At 44.1% G+C, this 20,611-nt stretch overlaps 1 protein-coding gene across 1 annotated transcript in view; it reads left to right on the plus strand.

Moving 5' to 3' along the window:
* The window catches only part of LOC137547350 (alcohol dehydrogenase 1-like), a 97,285-nt gene that overhangs the window by 19,185 nt on the left and 57,489 nt on the right, over positions 1-20,611 (plus strand). Inside the window, exons 2-4 of the mRNA XM_068270863.1 lie at positions 10,057-10,158; positions 11,438-11,579; positions 15,080-15,167. Coding sequence (XP_068126964.1) covers positions 10,057-10,158; positions 11,438-11,579; positions 15,080-15,167 — 332 coding nt within the window. The remainder of the gene's footprint in view (positions 1-10,056; positions 10,159-11,437; positions 11,580-15,079; positions 15,168-20,611) is intronic.

Consider the following 20,611-nt stretch of genomic DNA (forward strand, 5'->3'; position numbering starts at 1 on the left):
TGTTTCTTTGTCTTTTACAAGCAATAAAGCTAATCTTACTTTCTGTTTTTTTTATTTTACATAGTACAACTACACAGTCACATCGAAAGGCCATAGCTTAAGTAACACAGTATCTGTGAGTCATCAGCATGCATTCTACGCAAGCTACACATACACAATAGACAAATATATGCCCGCTGCGTGTTACTACCAGGACTATAGGATATTATGTCCAAAGTGGATCCAATGCTAATGTTAGAAAATGAAAGGAGGAAAGGTAGCATCCAGAGAAGCTCTCTCAGAGGTGGGATTTGACAAATGTCTGTATCAGAAAAAGGAGAGAGAAAAGAGCATCTCTATGGTGCAATACCTGACAACGCATTTTGACACACCAGTGTGTCTTTGTCAAGTCAGAATCTGAAACGCGTCGTCATTATCACCCGACACACAGAGCTTGCCTGGACTCCAGACCTACCACATACACTTGTTTATGTCCCCCACTGGCCACGGTCAATGCCCGAGGAGTGGAACATTAAGCATGTGAGATATGCTTGCAAATTTATGCGATCTTGTACGTGCATTTCTTTTGCAATTTGCAAACAGAATTAAAGGTATTGCACAATAGAGTCTCTCTCTCCTTATTCTATGCAAGCTGTTTGCAGGGGTGTAAAAACGCGTACGTTAAAAAAGGGCGCCGGGAAAAAAGGGCGCAGGGTTTTAAAAGATAATCATGAATAACGTTTAAAAAAAATTTGTGTTATATTTCGTTTAAAAATAATGTTTTATAAAGTTATAAATCATTAAATAATGTGTATAAAATCGGCAATTTTAAAAACGTTAATCTTCCCTGTTTAAAAATTGAACTTTATAATAACGTTTAATAAAACATTAATAAGAATTTTACTAAAGCTATACCTAACCCTACTCTCACACAGAACCCACCCTGTACCTATCCCTAACCCCTAGACCCCCCTGTTGGTGCCTAACCCTAAGACCCCCCTGTTGGTGCCTAAACCTAAGACCCCCCTGTTGGTGCCTAAACCTAAGACCCCCCTGGTGGTGCCTAACCCTAAGACCCCCCTGTTGGTGCCTAAACCTAAGACCCCCCTGTTGGTGCCTAAACCTAAGACCCCCCTGTTAGTGCCTAAACCTAAGACCCGCCTGTTGGTGCCTAAACCTAAGACCCCCCTGGTGGTGCCTAAACCTAAGACCCCCCTGTGATAAGCATTAATAACGTTTTAAAAAAATATGGTGCGGTTTTTCGTTTAAAAATGTAAAAAAAAAAAATTGTACGGTTTTTCGTTTAAAAGTAATGTTTTAAAAAAATATTGTACTGTTTTTCGTTTAAAAATAATGTTTAAAAAATTATAAATCATTAAATAATGTGTAATCATGAGAAACAGTTATAAAACATTAAAAGTCTCCGGGCGCCGCTTTTAAAACGTTATTTTTCTCCGGCACCCTTTTTTCCTGTTGGGCGCCGATTAAACGATATTTATTATGGGAGTGAATGGCGGCACCCTTTTTGTCCACCTGCCTCATGCGCCCAAATTTCCTGCTTCTTGTAAAAACACCCCAGTGGGCCCCACTGCAGAATTTTCACAGGACCCCCTGGGATCCAAACTCCTCCCTTCTGATCCCACTCACACACTTTGCCCCAACTGAGTAGCACAGGGAGCGGAGTTACTGTATATTTACCTGCTTCTAGCACTATGGATCTCCTTCTTGTATCACAGATGCACATTTTCTGCTGCCATTCGCTGGCTCCCAATCACATGACTAGCATAGTTCTGGCATTACCATTACTCTGTGCTTGGATGTGTGTGCCTGTGCCATGGCTGTTATGACTTGCAGTGCCTTGTGAGGTGTTGACACCCCTCACATACAGAATCCCACTGACTGTGCAGGCAAGCAGTGGATAGCCAATCAGGCACTTAGCAATGTATGTCAAGCACCTCAAAAATGTAATTGTTGGGTCACAATGATGTTTCCTTCATTTGGCGTAAAAGAGGAGAAGCTTTCTGGACTGGACATTTTTTGCTCAACTATAAATAAAAGATGAGAAATGTTTTTTTTCCCCCACAATAATGCCTCTTGTACATTTTCTTATTATCTTTTGGGAGACACCTATGTCATTTACAGTCAAAAAAGTACTTGCTGGTTTAATAAAAGTAACTTGAAGTCAAAATTTGCCAGGTGTATGAATAATTATGGGCAGCACTGTACATAAAAGATGGACCCAGGAAAAGGACCAGGGGGTGATCCGCTGCCGTCTTTGGCACTCAAAATGCTTCTGCAGCGATATTTTGATTCAGATGCCCCACGGTCTGACCCGGGGAAAAGAGAGAGGAAAATAAGGATAATAAAGAGAGGGAAAGAAAAGGTGAAAGTCCAGCGAAAGTGAGTCCACTTTGGATTCCGGTGTAATTTGGCTGATTAGTGTCCTGGTTATTCTGATGTAATCTTACTGGTTAGTGTCCTGGTCCTGCCTTTACCCCCTTGGCTGCATGTAATGAGTACAGGTGGATCATGTGCATGAGTCTAGCCATGGTTGAGCAGGGTAAATTGCACAGATCTGGGTACAAATCCTGACATTGTGGCTAGTATGGTGTGTGTGGAGTAGCCACCAGACCATGACCCAGGGACAGGGGATCAGAGAAAACCAGTGGCTGTGGTGGTGAGTGGCTCCTCTCACATACATAGGTGTTGTGGAAAGCGAGTTTTCGTAACTATAATTTATGGGTGGAAATGTGGGCGTTCGGGAGCTCGTTATGCAAACATGACTACAAATAGTGAGTACTTTGCCTCGGGCACCCAAATTTCCACCCATAAACAGTATTTGTATGTGCTCCTATAGTGGGCCCAACCTTCAGTGGCACCTCAGGCACCCACATTTCCTGTTTCCCTATGAATGGTATAGTAGTATAGGAAAGAGTCAAAGAGAAACTTCCACCTATTAAGAAATGGCATCTCTTTTTTAAACTAGACTGCCATTACATTATACACACTTACTCTTTGATGTTCCCATTGATGTCACTGCCTGGCATACAAATCCATCCACCATACCTCCCCTCTGTACATCTTGGATCTTGTCCAGAGATACTTCTTAATAGTGATGGCTCGAAACCTCCGATTTTATCTGCAAACTTTTCAAACCGCAATAGACTTCAATGGGCAGGCGAACTTTCAAAACTTCAAACATTAATTCTGGCCACAAAAGTGATGGAAAAGATGCTTCAAGGGGTCTAACACCTGGAGGGGAGCATGGTGGAGTGGGATACACGCCAAAAGTCCTGGGGAAAATTACGGATTTCACGCAGAGCAGGGTTTTAAGGGCAGAAATCACATTGCATGCTAAATTGGAGACATAAAGTGCTTTAAAACATCTTGCGTGTGTATACATCAATCAGGTAGTGTAATTAGTGTACTGCTTCACACTGACAGACCAAACTCACTGTGTAACGCACCACAAACAGCTGTTTGTGTAGTGATGGTCATGCTGGACTGGTGCGCACCATGGCGAGAGTGCAGGCAATGGCGGTTTTCAAGCCCATATGGTCGCCGGGCTGAGGTAGTTCAATGACAGAACAACAGTGACTTTCCAGCTGATCGAATTTGGTCTGTCCACAATGAAGCAACGACCTTATTATCTTGGGTCAGGTGTGCCCCCCAACACACTCATAAATCCGGCGGTCATTGCTTCATTGTGATACGCAAGCCCCTTCACCACGGCAAGGTAACGATCACAAAGAGGAATTGACACATGTACATGCCTTTTGTTTTGTTGTTGCAGCCACAGTGCAGCCAGAAAAATTAGTCAGGCATGTACTATGTGTGCCAGAGATGACACCACTTGCCTTTCAACATTACGGTACAGTTTGGGTATTGCCTTTTTTGAGAAATAATTGTGGCCTAGTATCCTTCACTGTGGTGTGTGGCTTTGCTTTTATGTGCTGCTTTTCCTCAGGTGGTCATCCCATTGCAATTTGTGCTTTTTCATCATGTGCCTTCGTCAGGAAGTTGTCCCTACACGGGTCTTGGTCTTTCCATGGCTCAATGTTTGGTGGCAGAGAGTACAGATGTCATTTCTCTCATCTGAGGCAGGCACACCAAAAAAATTCCACACCGCTGAGCCCTGGGATGATGGCACTTTGGTGGCTGCCGACTGAGTGTTGAGTGGGGTGCCAGAATCAGAGCAGGAGGAGTAAGATATGTCATGGTTCTGTGTGGAAGCTGAGGTGTTCTGTGTTAAATAGTCAGCTACATCCTGACAATCTTGGGGGTTGATGGCACGTGCCTTCTGAACACTGTACTTTGGTCCAGGGCCGTATAAAATCATGACAGCACGACCTCAAACAGACCTGCCGGGTAGACTGCCTCTGCCTGTTTTGTCCATATTGGGGGGGATGAAGTGAAAAGTATGCACTGACTTGACTAATACAATGTGCAGTCACACAGGTGCAGTGAAAGGTATACACTAACTGCTGGTATAACAATGTGCAGTCACACAGGTGGAGTGAAAAGGTATGCTGGCATGGTATAACAATGTGCAGTCACACAGGTGCAGTAAAAAGTATGCAGTGACTGGTATTACAATACAATGTGCAGCTGTCACACACACAGGCGCAATTAACAGGTATGCAGTGACTGGTATATAAAACAGCGTGCTGTCACACAGGTGCAGTAAAAGGTATGCAGTGACTGGTATTACAACACATGTGCAACTGTCACACACACAGGTGCAGTTACCAGGTATGCACGGACTGGTATATAAAACGGTGTGCTGTCACACAGGTGCAGTGAAAGGTATGCACGCACTGGTATCAATACAATGTGCAGCTGTCACACACACAGGTGCAGTGAAAAGGTATGCACTGAATGTGCTGGGCCTGGCACAGTATAGCAATTAGCAAGGGCCAACTGCGACAGACAGGGCTGTATATGTAAGTGTCAGTGGGCCACACAAAAAAAAAAACACATCACAAGAACATTAGCTCTCAAAAGAGCTGTTTTTGGGTACTTTTCATCAACAAATATCAGCAAGGAGCAAGCTAACAGACCTCCTAACTATCGCTTTCCCTATCCCTCCAATGTCTCTCCCTTCTCTCACTAATACTACAACACACAGAGTGAGAACATGGGCGACGCTGCTGCCTTATATAATGGTGTGGGGGGGAGGGGCTCCAGGAGGGAGTGCCGCCTGATTGGCTACCATGGGTATGCTGACTGTGATGTAGAGGGTCAAAGTTTAGCCCAATGATGTAGTATAGGGGGCAGGTCGAACTCGCATAAAGTTTGCATTCGATCACGAACATGAACCACTGATGTTCGCGCAAATAAGTTTTCATGATAACTGTTCGGACCATCTCTTCTCCTTAACTGCTCTCTCTGCTTCTCCAACATCCCTCCCCACAAGGCTTGCCCCACCTTCAACTCATTCAAGCAGGCCTTAACTGCTTCTGGACTGAAGCAGTACGAATCTACGTCCAACAGGTGGTGCTGCGGCTCTGACTAGACATAGATTCTATTACTTCTGTATTCCATGTCCCCGCCGTTTTGCTGATATTGCCGCTCTTTCCATGCCGCAATTTGCTCACTCTGCTGTCTATACGATGGCAGAGCTCTGTGGCTCCTGACTGCGTGATCATGGAGAGCTCACACTGATGAGTTGTAATCAAGCCACAAATAGTGCAGGACCCTGGGGAGCAGTTGGGGAAAAAACTGGGGAGATCCAACTGTCTGGGGAGGGGGGTGCGTTGGAGGGGTGTCAGGGCAGCAGCACTCGGAGGCCTTGGGCAATTGACTCCTTTTTCTAACGGTAGTGCAGGCCCTGCCCCTGATCATACACCCTACTCTCCATCTGTTTACCCCTTTCCACATGTGCTCTTCTGCACCACCATATGGACTCATCTGCTATATTTATCCCTAAATTGCAATCTTTGCAACATTGTTTATTATAAAAATAGTGAACATCAATATTTTGTGTATCATTATTTAATGCTGTGTGTCCCTGTGTAGCATTGTCTAATGTAGCAAAGTCTCTCCTAGATTGTGTACAGCACTGCGTTATGTGATAGTGATTGATAAAGAAGGTTTTATTAATAATAATTAGTGGTTTCTCAGTCCCATCGGTTTTTGTGGGCGGCATCTAATATTTCGGTTGCGGAGTGAATTCTTCCAGTACTGTATGGCAAAATGGCTGCCTGATGGTTCAGAGAAGCTAATAATTTATAGGCTCACTTTAGAACCGCCTTCAATGAGTCCTCATCCACCCCCAACCACCTCTCGGTGGGAGTCCCCCAAGGTTCGGTCCTTGGCCCCCTACTGTTCACCCTATACACATCCTCCATTGGCAAGGTTATCTCCTCCATGGGTTTTAACTATCATCTGTATGCAGATGACACCCAGATCTACCTCCACACCCCTGACATATCCACCACTACCATGGACAAGGTCTCCTCCTGTCTATCAGCCATCTCCTCCTGGATGTCCGCTAGGTTCCTGAAACTAAACCTAGACAAAACGGAATTTATGATCTTCCCACCCATCCATAAACCTCCCAGATGTGCATGTCACTGTTAACCACACTACCATTCACCCTACCTCTCAAGCCCGCTGTCTGGGTGTTACCCTGGACTCCGCACTCTCCTTCACTCCCCACATTCAAAACCTCACAAAGTCCTGCAACTTCCACCTTCCACCTTCGTAACATCTGTAAGATTCGCCCTTTCCTGACCTCTGCCACCACCAAACTCCTCATCCATGCCCTCATAATTTCCCGCCTTGACTACTGCAATGCCCTGCTGTCTGGTCTCCCTATGACCCGAACAGCCCCACTGCAGTCCATCATGAATGCAGCAGCCAGAATTATTCACTGCTCCCATCGCTCCACCATGGCGGATCCCCTCCTTGAATCCCTCCACTGGCTTCCTATCCAGTCCAGATTCAAGATACTGTGTCTGACCTACAAATCTGTCCACAAAACCTGTCCAACCTACATTTCCGATCTTACTCAGAGGTACACACCTAGCCGCTCACTCCGCTCTTCCAATGAACTTTGCCTAACCGCCCCCCCCCCGCATCACCCAGTCCCATGCACGCCTCCAGGACTTCTCAAGAGCTGCTCCAACACTATAGAACTCCCTACCTCCACCCATTAGGGCAGCCCCATCCTTCAACATCTTCAAGATAGCCCTCAAAACTCACCTTTTCACTCTGGCTTACTACCCCTCACAAGTGCTCTAAACCCACAGCTGAACTCTGGTCTCCTACCTCTCGTGTCCCTACCTCTCCCTTTAGATTGTAAGCCTTTGGGCAGGGCCCTCCTCCTTTTGTGTCCAACCTGATCATGCACCTCCATTACTGTGAACCCATGCTAGGCATCTGAGTGAACCTAACTTGCCTAATCTCCATGCTCCATCCAGTGACTGACTAAGCATTACCTTGTACTCATACTGTGCTGCATGATCTGATCTTTCTTGTATTCAGGTATTGTCATTTTGCTGTATGTCACCCCTAAATATTGTAGAATCTATCCTCTGCTCCTCTGTAATTGTCTGGTATGCGGGCGCTAAGGCCAGCGACAAACAGAAACTGCAGAGAGTCATAACTGACGCAGAGAAGATCATCGGCTCTCCTCTTCCTCCTCTTGATCTCCTCCACTCTTCTAGGATGAGAAAGAGGGCAACCATGATCTCCCGCGACCCCTCCCACCCAGGCAGCCACTACTTCAGGCTCCTCCCATTGGGCCACCGCTACAGGACTTTACCATCCAAAACTACTAGGCGGAAGAACACCTTCTTCCCCCAGGCTGTTCGGCTACTGAACTCTAACCTTCCCCGGCCCGGCCTGAATCTCTAACTGCCGGGTCGGTCAGCCGATTCCTGCCTCTGCCTGCCCAGGTTCTTTATCCGTAAAGGGACTGTGGACGTTTTAGTGCACCTTATTATTACCTGACTGCCCTGCACAGCAGTGAAATGGCCAGTACGGTCCTGACCACTGCATTTCTATCTTTGTATTTGTATTTGTATGCGTTTTGCGTCTGTCCTTCTCTGTCTGTCTTTACACTGCCTATGCCATGTGTACCACAAATAATTACGATTACAGCTCTTGCTGTACTTGGCGAAATAAAACTGATTCTGATTCTGATTCTGATGTATCCCTATTTATTGTCCAGCGCTGCGTAATATGTTGGCGCTTTATAAATATAACAAAAAAATAAATAAATAAATAGTGTAGAAAGGTAAAGGAATTCTCCCCAAGTAGGGTTTCTACACGTTTCTTCTTGGAGTCTCAAGAGTGGGTCTAATATAATGACATTTCTGGAGAACTCCCAAAAGATACATCCCCTTCTAGCAAGGCTAAGTAACTTCTTGCTTAGAATCTATACTTTATAACCAAACCACAGGGAAAATAAACCAACAATTATTTTTTTTAGCACAGGAACAGCCACTGCTACATTTAAATTATACAGAACTTGATATATGGTGACACCTTGTGGCTATAGTAAGACATATCACAACAGAAAATGTTTCACTCTCTACACAGGTAAATTGTAAGAACCGCACAACCAATAACAATCATAATGATCTATTTACATAGTACTGACACATTTGCAAAGGGCTGAAAAAGTACAATTCATCAGTTATTGTCCTTTAACCACTTCACAACTGAGGGGATTTACCCCTGAAACACCAGAGCAATTTTTACCTTTCAGCACTCCTTCCATTCATTCGTCTATAACTTTATCTTTATCTATATATCTATAACTTTAACTTATCACAATGAAATGAACTATATCTTGTTTTTTTTGCCACCAATTAGGCTTTCTTTAGGTGGGACATTATGCCAAGAATTATTTTATTCTAAATGTGTTTTAATGGGAAAATAGGAAAAATGTGGGAAAAAAATCATTATGTTTCAGTTTTCGGCCATTATAGTTTTTAAATAATGCATGCTACTGTAATTAAAACCCATGAAATTTATTTGCCCATTTGACCCGGTTCAAAAAACGTTTAAATTATGTCCCTATCACAATGTTTGGCGCCAATATTTTATTTGGAAATAAAGGTGTCTTTTTTTCAGTTTTGCATCCATCCCTCACAAGGAATAGAAAAGCAAAAAATATGTCTGGCACTGTAGCTTTAATGCAAAAGCAGCAGGTGTACAAGCAAAAATGGTAGATGAGTCACATAAACATGTCCATAAATGGTGGTACTTATCGTGCTCTGTGCTGGAGTAATTACAAGCCCTAATTACAAGCCCATCGTTTATAAAGTAACAGTGTTATACCCTCTTGACATAAATATTTAAAGTTCAGTCCCTAAGGTAACTATTTATGTTTTTTTTTTATTGTAATTATTTTTTTTAATTACAAAAAAAAATAATAATTGGGGAGTGTGGGAAGTATTGAGTTAATTTATTGTGTAAAACTAATGTATGTGTATATGAAAAATGCTTTGGGGTGTAGTTTTACTATTTGGCCACAAGATGGCCACAGTGATTTTTTGTTCATGCGACCTGCAAACGTCCGGAAGTACGCTTGCAGGAAGCACAATCAGGCTGGGAAAATCACAATGATCACGCTGCTTCTCATAGAAGCAGCTGATCATTGCGGGGGCTTAGATCAACAAACGGGAGTGGTTTTTCCCGTTAATTGATTTCCGTGCGAGCGGGCGGTGGCGTACATGAGCGGCGGGAGCACGCGCACGAGCGAGCGGGAGCGCGCACGAGCGAGTGGGAGCGCGGACAGCGGCGGTAGCGCGGGAGCTGCGGATATCTCCGTCCCTGGGGGTGAAAGGATGGAAAAAGAGACGAAGATATCCGCACCAGTGGGGGTAAAGTGGTTAAAGAGAACCTGAAGTGCATATGTGGAGGCTGCCATATTTATTTCCGTAAAAATAAACCTAGTTGCCTGGCAGTCTTGCTGGTCACTTTGGCAGTAGTGTCTGAACAACACACACGCATGCACGCAAGCACACACACACACATACTTTCATAATAGTAGACTATATCTCAACCTCTTGATTTCTGTATTATTGCAGTTATAAATAAGCATAGAGTTGATGTATTTTGCAGGTTATTAAATGCAAGGCGGCAGTGATGTGGGAAGCAGGAAAACCGCTGGCTGTTGAAGAAATTGAAGTTGCTCCACCAAAGGCTAATGAAGTTCGCATAAAGGTGAAACATTGTTTATCTTGTTGTGAAATATTTTATTTTTTTGTAAGAAAGCATTATATTTTTATTTTAAGTGAATTATTATTTCTTCTTGGAAGTGGTGATGGCCCATACGCAATTCACTTTTTCTCCCTGAGTTTTCTCCTAAGTGATATTTTCAAACTTGTCAATAAAATGCCTTTTAAATCACCAGCAAGCAAGAAAATACTTAAAATTATTACGAAAAGTGCTGAAAAAATATTCTAAATAGAAGATGAAAAATGATCGCCTAGGAAAAAATCAGGAAAAAAAGTGAATTGCATGTGGGCCAATGAAGTTTAATTCTTGGCAGTTTAGCATATGTGTGTGTATCACATACTGAAAAAGCATTTTTTCAGAGAAAAAAAAAAAGAATAAGGATTTTTTCTCAATGCATCTACTGCGTGAAAACAGAGTTAAGCTACGTACACACATGTGATAATTGTAACCCCATCGGGGATTGTGAAACGATCCGTCGGGAGACAATTCAGGGACTGATGCTGTACAGACACGCATTGCTACCTATAGGCTAGCAAACCCTTCTGTTGCTATGGAGGGGCTATGGAAGGGCTCCTGGGGGACCAGGGGCAGATGGTTGACGATCAGCACAGCACACAGAGAAGTGGATTAATGCTGGTGATGCGGAGCAAAAATAACATTGTAATAGGTCCGGCTCAGGCGTCTGGATTCGCTACGGGTCAGGGTCAGACACAACAGATCCTGTACAAATTGAACAACTTTCAGCTGAACGGTAGTTATTATCGCATGTGTGTACATACCTTGGGCTTGATTCACAAAGCAGTGCTAACTGTTAGCACGCCTGTGAAAACCCCCTTAGCACGTCTAAACTAGCTTTTCGCACGTAAAACTTTATGCGCACAAAACTTTATGCGCGTAAAACTTTACGCGCGCACTGCACAGAGCGCAGGGCGCTCCGTGCGAAGTGCCCATTAAAGCCTATGGGACTTAGCGCGCATAGGACTTTGCGCACGGAAAGTTTTGCGCGCGTAAAGTTAGCGCGCGATCTGATTGAGAAATCCGGTGCTAACCTACTTAGCACCCTGGTTAGAGTGTCTAAAGACTTTAGACGTGCTGAGTAGGTTAGCACCGCTTTGTGAATCAAGCCCCTTCAGTTATACAGCAGATATATACCCCAACCCAAGGCATGCTCTCTCAGGGATGAACAAGCCTCTGATTAGTCCTCCCGTTGGCAGGTATTTTAAGGCTTTTCAATTAAGTTTTTATTTCTATGTTTTGTGTATAGGTTGTTGCCACGGGCATTTGTCGATCAGATGATCACATATTAAATGGAGCGGTAACAAGAGCAAAGCTTCCCATCATTCTAGGCCATGAAGGTGCCGGAATAGTTGAAAGTGTTGGCGAAGGAGTGGCTTCAGTTAAACCAGGTAAGTACAACCTTCCTGACCTTCCACTGTACTAAAAGCACAGTCTGAGAACTATGTCCAGTGATATGGCTGTGGCTGCAAGTGGAGATCCAATACATATAACAGTGGGACCACCCACACCTTTTTACAGAAAAGGCCCGTATTTACAAAGCTCAGCACAGTTGCCATGCACAGGGAGCACACAGCAATTTCATCATTACATGTTAGTGTTGCGCTATATTGGTGCGACATCATTGCCTAGGTGTACAGGGAGCAATTTTACAGTGCTTTTATAAACTAAGTAACTACAGCCACATATATAAGTTCCTGAATTCTGTAGAGATGAACAGGTGTTCAGAGATGGACAAATGAACTTGAGCTTTGTCGACATTGCACATGCAGACTGGAAGCAGCAGAGAATGTACTGCAACAAATTCCAAAATATTGTTAACACACATTCAAGCTTGTGGCTGATTCACATATATATCGTATATGAATCCAATGCACCTGCCTTTTGTCTGTAGGGTGTCTGCTCTGCTGCTGCTGTACAATGCAGTGTATGTAGTGTGAAGCCGTTTTTAGGCCTCTGCTACCTACTATTGATGACCTCTTCTATTCTCCATCTATACTCATAGCCTGGGACAATAAATATGCTCTTTTGGTTTCCAGTACCACCTATATGCTGGAGACACTCAAAACTGTCTCTCAGCTCCTGAACCTCTCTATACTATTGTCTCAAGTGAGTCAAAAATGTACAGGGCATGACATTAGCCCAGGCTCCACTTACCTGCATAAGTTGTAAGGTATTATTATTATTATTATTTAGTATTTATATAGCGCCGACATATTACGCAGCGCTGTACAATGTATGTATATATATATATATATATATATATATATATATATATATATATATATATATATATATATATATATATATATATATATCTTGTCACTAACTGTCCCTCAAAGGAGCTCACAATCTAATCCCTACCATTGCCATATGTCTATATTATGTAGTGTAAGTACTGTAGTCTAGGGCCAATTTTAGGGGGAGCCAATTAACGTATCCGTATGTTTTTGGAGTGTGGGAGGAAACCGGAGTGCCCGGAGGAAACCCACGCAGACACGGAGAGAACATACAAACTCTTTGCAGTTAGTGCCCTGGCTGGGATTCGAACTAGGGACCCAGCGCTGCAAGGCGAGAGAGCTAACCACTATGCCACTATGCCACTAGCATGACGTACAGTATAACCTATAGGGGTGCAGGGGCGTAACTAGACATCACTGGGCCCCCTGCGAAACTTTGGATGAGCCCCCTGCGAAACTTTGGATGGGGACCCCCACCCCCCTCGCTTTCTGCACAGGAAAACTGAGGACCAATGTGTTTTCCCCATGCAGATAAAAACACTTAGACTTAAAGGAAATGACAGGCAATCTATGCTACCCCCAGATCTACTTACCCGGGGCTTCCTCCAGCCCCTTGCAGCCGACAAGTCTCTTGTTGCAGTTCTTTTCCCAGTACATACATACATACACAGCCGTTTCCCAGAGAATAGGATCTTTAAGACGCTCGACAACTGAATGCAAAGTACGGCAAACGCTCAACTTCCATTTTGCACCCGTCGTGTAAAAATGTGTGACGCCGCTCACAGGAAGATGGATCGGAGAACGCTCGTCGTTCCTGGATCCATCTTCTTACATGTTGTGCCAGTGCAGTGAATACCGTATTTAGGTTTGAGACAGTGAGCTGACTAAATGTTCACTTTCCTCCCTCCCCCTACCCAGCATCTACTCATTGCTGGTCAGTGTTCTTATCAGGATGATCTCCTGCAGCAGCTCTGATAAAAGTCAAGGACCTGTGAATCTTCTCACTAGCACCTATGTACTGTGAGCCTGCTGAGAGCAATGTATGGGCAGCTTAGGCTGTACACCATACAATGCCAATATAGCAGCTCTCGGGAAGTTTACAGCACACAGCTGCAGGTCAGAAGATTCACATGTCCTTTGCTTTTATCAGCGCAGGAGATCATCCTGATAAGGACACACAGACCAGTGTGATGATCCCTGTCTCTTCCTGCAGGCTGCCGCCCTCAGCATAGCGACCCCACTCACGTCTGCTCCATGTGTGTTCCCATGCAGCAGCTCCAGCTACACACATACACTCCTCTCCTCTCTCACCCCCATCAGCCCCAGCGGCACGCATGCAGGGCTCCATGGCCAATCAATAGGGTTATGTGAGTGATGTTGCCAGGGCGACACAGAAGCTGTCAGCAGAGAGGTGGATGCCTGAACTGGACACAGACTCAGTCCTCTGCCTCTTCCTACTTGTACAGACAGCTGGGCTGGCTGGCTGGGAGGGAGAGGTAATTTGCTAATTGATCAGCCCCCCTGGGAGGTGAAAGACAATGGAGCCTATTGCAGGAGCAAGGCTCCAGATACACCTCTGACTACATGAGAGCACATGCTATATGGAGGAACAACAATGACATGCTGAACATAAGATATATTCACTGTAACTTTATCAATCAGTGACATTCTGAATTTTTTTGCCACTGTTATTATAGGATCTTGGACTCAGTATAAGACAAGCTCTCAATGAGGCAGGGACAGTCAGACATCAATCTTACCCACTCTGCTGGGTTGTAAAAGTAATCAGAGGCCATAAGGTCATGTGTGATAAGAATCTAGGAATCTCTTTGGAATGATTGCTGATAAGGGACAGTGTAGAACTTTTTTTCACCCTGTGACTCTTTTGTTTGTAACTTGTACATTAATCTTCAGAACTTTGCTGCAATGTGAGACAGATGTTTTTTTATGAACCCCAGGGAGCAGGGACAGTGTACAAATTCCAAAGTGTGTGTGAGTGCTTATCTGTGTGGTGGACACATGCAGTCAATATAACAATGGTGCGAGAGCAGAATACGTTTTTTTTTCTCCATGCCCTTAGCTACCAGTCTCTCAAACTTTCCCCCCAAGGGCCCCCTGTGGCTTCTGGGCCCCCCTGCGGAGGCATCCCTTGCAGGGTCTATTGTTACGCCTCTGTAGGGGTGGATGGGACACGCATAGGGAAGGGCGGCTTTCCTGATGATTCCTATTTAAAAACCTCATTTGCTATGGGCGCTTCAGCTCTGACTTGAGCGTTGTATGGGGGGATTCTTTGTGGTGGGGGTTTTATGTTTATGTCTGTGGCACTTTACTTTGCTCCTGATGAAATCTTATTTAGATGAAACATTTTGCGCACGATGTAACACTATATATATGTATGCACTCACTTGTTTTATACCTGCTTCCCTCATACTGCTACCTAGCACTTTTATTGGGTGGAATAGGTACATGTTGTAGTTATGTACTATACTTCCACATGTGTTAGTTCATAGTTTGGATGCCTTCAGTGTGAATCTACAATGTTCATAGTCATGAAAATAAAGAAAACTCTTTTTAAATGAGAAGGTGTGTCCAAACTTTTGGTCTCTCTCTCTCGTATAAATTATATATTTTTTTTATTCTTTTTTGTGTAGGTGACAAAGTAATTCTGCTGTTTAATCCGCAGTGTGGAGAATGCAAACACTGCAAAGATCCAAAGGCTAATTTATGTCTCAAGTCTGAGTATGTACTTTTTATTTAAAACTCTAATTCAGTCTTATATGATAGTAAATTGGCATTAATTAGCACTAATGAGCGAAAATGCTGATATTCTTTTCGCATTAATCTTCGTGAAAATAATGTTGAATTCTGTATTCAAGTGGAAATACCATTGAAAATATGTTTTGCTCTCCCTGCTGCCGCTAAACTCGGGGGTGGTGTCAAATACTATTCCCCCTCCAAGTTGTCGCAACTTGTAGGCAGGGGCGCCGCCAGCGTACAAGCGAGGGGCCGATCCCCGCAAGCAGTCTCTATCTATCGCGATGGTAGCAACGCACCCTGTAATGACATAACTGCATGTCATCACAGGGGGAGCTCTTACCGATGCGATGGACGCCGGGACAGGAAGAAGATAGAGGCTGCGGGTGGGGATCGAGGTAGGTGAGTTGAAACTTTGCTCTACCCACTCCCCCTGCCCCTATGCTGGAGACACCTACCTATCTAACCTATACTGGGGGCACCTACCTATCTAACCTACACTGAGGGGTACCTATATATCTAAACTATACTGCGTGCACCTACCTAACTAATGTATACTGAGGGCATCTACCTATCTGACCTATATTGAGGGGTACCTACCTATTTAACCTATACTGCATGCACCTACCTATCTAACCTACACTGTGGGCACTTACCTATCTAGCCTATAGAGGTGTGGCAGGGGCGTGTCGTGAAGTGTCCCTTTTACTTATTTCAAAAAGTTGGGAGGTATGTATGAAATCCTAGGTGGGCATGAAATCCTAGGCTGTGCCTGAAATCCTAGGTGGGCATAGAGTTAGAGGGGATTAATGTAGTCACCCCAGATGCTTATAACAGTGTTCCTTTAAGATGCTGCGCTCACATGTACTTGAAATCTTCTTAAAGTTGTGTCACTCAAACGAAAGAGAAAAATAAACCATAGCGTAATACTGTATTATAACAGTGCCGCATCCCTCACACCCAGTGCCAGGAATTGATAGTGAAATCTACCCAGGTATCCACCATCCACCAGGTCACACAGGTCCTCACCATATGCTGTAGCTGCCAGCCACAGACAGCAAAAATAGCACCTCCACAACTCTCCAGACCATGTGCGTTCCCTCAAACTTAGCACCACCACCAGCATACGTGGCCTCTCACCTTCTATTTTGCTGCCCAGATTATAAGACAGCAACTGCACTTAAGCGCCCAGCAGGTCTTTCTCAGCCAGCCTCAAATGGATAACTCCGTAGGAACAGAAGCTTCACATCAGCCTAATAACTGAAAAGCTCCACATAGTGTAAAACCATTCGCTTTAATAAAATAAATAAAAGTAGTGCACTCACAAGTTTCCAATAAAATCAAGCATGTCAATACAATCCTCCACGCCAGCTCTGTCCGCCCGTAGCTCCGCCCTACGCGTTTCGTGCATGCGCACTCATCAGGGGCTTGAGGCGTCTGACCAGCCAGCGTCTTAAAATACTATTATTTCCGTCTCATTATCCAATCCCCAAATTTCCCTCACCCAAAATGGCCACCGGAGTACTTCCGCCCTCCTCCAGCCGCCTCATCTGCCTATGAGATATTGCCATGTCAGCAAGGGTCACCCCCCGTCATTCCAGTCCGCCTGCTGCATTCCCATTGGAAGACCAGCCGCGAATACTCACGCCCAGGGTGCCGCCCCCAAACATCATCTCATGGCTAGTAATATCACAATGCCGGTATTCCAGTATGTGATTGGCTCAACAAGATTTCCGCATAGATACGGTAACCCAATACGGATTTCTTACGTGATTCAGACCCCTTCTACAATACGGTCCACTCCTCAAACCCCCCATCCGATCAGTGCAGGCTTATCACATCCTTTCTCCCCATCACATAACATAATATCAGTTTCTCATATTCCCCCAAGAGCATCATTACATCTCATTACGGATTGCAATTTTGTGTTCCAGGCCACTAATACATATAACGTTCCCTGCATAATTTTTATCCAATCCGCAATAACATTTAACATTTCTTGTATACCTACACATTATTACACAATGACTCATGCCATTTCTGCATCTATTCCATCAGTACACAGTAATCCATATTTTGATGTGAACAAGTTACATCCCCACTCACACTGTATCCAGGGCTGTATCCCCCACGCTGCATACATCCACACCCCCCACACACATGGCAGGATGCACATGCACGCAGCATGAAGGGCCAGCACAAACGGACACATGGACAAACACGTTCCCAGGACATCTTACTCCACCCCACCCCCTCTCTCACAACATCACATACCCACATACTCAGACCAGCCCCCCATGTTAGATTGGGGTACATGCGCGCCCCAGCACGCAGGGGCACACATCTACCCCACTCCACTCTAGTCATTAGAAATAAAGCAGTTCAGATCAAACTCGACATTGAGACCTCTCGGGTGTAAAGTTTTCAATTCATGAATCCAACGCGACTCCATCTTGGATAATTCCCTCACTTTATTACACCCTCTCCAACTGCCCCTTAATCTATCAATCCCACAGAAGTTCATCATACCCGGATCCCGCCCATGATGTTCAGCAAAGTGTTTAGACATATTATGTGCAAAATTGCCTTTTTTAATGTTCCTAACATGTTCACCAATCCGATCCTTGAGTTTCCTTGTGGTCCTACCAATGTATTGGTATCCACAAGGACACCAACACATATATACAACATGCGTGGTACTGCAGGTAATGCAGTCCCTAATTTCATATTTCTTCCCATTAACCTTTCCCATAAATTCATTGCGTTTCTGTGCCTGCGATTCTGTGCAACCTACACATTTTCTACACGGATAAAATCCTTTATTTCCCATCATGTCTCCCCTGCTTCTTTTTGGCCCATCAATAAAGCTTGGAACTAAGATTTGCTGTAGATTTTTTGCCTTCTTATATACAAACCGAGGGTGAACAGGTATCATCCGTCCCAGCACCGTGTCGGCCCTCAGCACATTCCAGTGTTTCCTTATCACACGTTCAACTTCACTATGCCTAGAGTTGTAATCAAGCAACATAGCATACTCCTGTCTGTTATCTGCATCTTTATTGTTCCTCCCATTCCCCAATATCTGCCCTCTATCCATTTTCTCAGCAGCATCACGTATCCTCCCCAATGTCTCCCTCTCATACCCTTTTTCCACAAACCTCTCTATCAGCATATCCGTCTGTTCCCTAAAATCTGTGATCTCCGAACAATTCCGTCTTATTCTAAGCATCTGCCCTTTGGGTATATTGGTAAGCCATTTTTTGTGATGACAACTGGAATATGGGATATATCCATTCCTATCTGTTTTCTTAAAATAGGTCCGCATCTGTAGTCTTTCTCCCTTCCTATACAGATCCAGATCTAGGAAGCAAATTCTGTTCTCATCACTTTCCACTGTTAATCTAATGCCCCTCTGGTTAGAGTTGAGCCACTGCACGTATTGGTCTAATTCAAGTCTACTCCCTTTCCAGACGATACACAGATCGTCTATATACCTAAACCAGTATCTAACTGGTCGGCTATTGGTGTTTTCCAACACGTGTTGTTCCCATTCATCCATAAAAATATTTGCCAGACTGGGTGCAAATTTTGCCCCCATGGCGCATCCCGTTATCTGTCGAAAAAAATGTCCTGCATACCAAAAATAGTTATGCTGTAAAACAAACTTTAGTAACCGTAAAACGAACAGAATTTGCTCCCTTTTTAATGTACCATCCTTGTTTAGGGCCTTCTCTACTGCCTCCAGTCCCAGGTCATGCGGAATTATTGTGTATAATGAGGCTACATCAGCCGTTACTAGAAGGTCATCCTCACCCAACGTAATCCTTTCAGCCTCTTGAATCATTTGTTTCGTATCCTTAACGAGGTATGGGAGTTTTTGTACAATAGGCTGCAGAAACTTATCAATGTACTCACCTATTCTCTGATTTAAGGACTCTATCCCACTAATTATGGGCCTACCCGGGGGTCTTTCCAGATCCTTGTGTATTTTTGGGTTCTGATATATCACAGGTATCCTTGGTACATCGATCATAAGATATTTAAACTCTGAGTCATCAATTATCCCCTCATCCAAGCCTCTCCTCAAAATGTCTCTTAGTATCCCTTTATACTGTCTGGTGGGGTCTCCTCTTAATTTCTCATAGGTTGCACTGTCCCCAACTATCCTATCTAATTCATCAGTGTATTGGTCCTTTCTCATAACCACAACACCACCTCCTTTATCAGCAGGCCTAATCAGCAGATCTTTTCTTTCAGCTAGTTTGAGTGCTGTCACTAACTCACCATCCTTCCTCTGGTCACCCAATTTCTCTAAGTCCTCCGTGACCAGTCTTCTAAACACTTCAACTGTACTACCCATACTATTTGTATTTGGATTGAAAAGGGACCTGTTTTTTAGTCCTGTGTGTACATATTCAGGGACTTCTCTGTTGCTTCTGCTTATAGCTTCTTTGGATAAGAAATATTTTTTAATATTGAGTTTCCTAACATACTTCTGTATATTGATATACGTACCAAATTTATCCAGTCCCTGCTTAGGGGCATATTTCAGGCCTTTATCCAAGATGGCCATCTCTTCAGGTTTGAGCTGGACCTGGCTAATATTAAAAATCCCTTTCCCCTTTACCTTCTTCTCTTTTCTTCTCCCCCCTCTGCACCCTCTTCTATTCCTCGCTTTCTGCCCACTCCCCCAGGGTCCACCTCCCCCTCTCCCACTCGCTGCCTTCTCATTTCGTCCCACACCTTCCCAAAAAAATCATCATCAACATCATTGAGTGGATCAAAGCGATTCTGTGTAGGCACATAGTCAGGTGTATCATTTTTTTGGTACTGAGATCTCCATTCCCTTCTGGGTCTCTGTGTACCCATTCCTGGTCTGAAGCCCGGGGTTCTGGGTTGATTGAAGTGGCCTCTATGCCCCCCCATCTCATTATACCTATCATCTCCTCTGTAACCCCCAGTTCTCCCCTGTCTTCCTATCCCATTTCTTTGTATTCTCGGACTTCCATTGTCCCATCTTTCCCCTACTCTAGGGGAATTGAAATGTACCTGTTGGGGTCCTGCCCTATACCCTTCATATTTCATATCCATTCGGGTTTTATACTCACCTTGCTGCTGCATCCCCATATTTTCACTACTGTTTACCATATTCCTTTCCACTTTTTCCTTTCTTTTGGTCTGTTCTACCTGCCATCTATAGGCCTGCTTATTTTGATACTCTTGCCAATCACGCTGAAAACGGCCCACCTTAATTTCACCAACCTCTTTATCAATCTTAACTAAATTCCTCACCAGGATTTCAGTACGCTGTCTAAAATCACTAACTTCTTTAAAATTCTCCATTTTCTGCTTCTGTTCCTCTATTTCTTTCTTAATTCTATCTGCTCTCCCATTTTTACGCTTCAATAGGATTTTCAAGAGATTAATGC

This window comes from Hyperolius riggenbachi, chromosome 1 (assembly GCF_040937935.1).
Source record: "Hyperolius riggenbachi isolate aHypRig1 chromosome 1, aHypRig1.pri, whole genome shotgun sequence".
NCBI lineage: Eukaryota > Metazoa > Chordata > Amphibia > Anura > Hyperoliidae > Hyperolius > Hyperolius riggenbachi.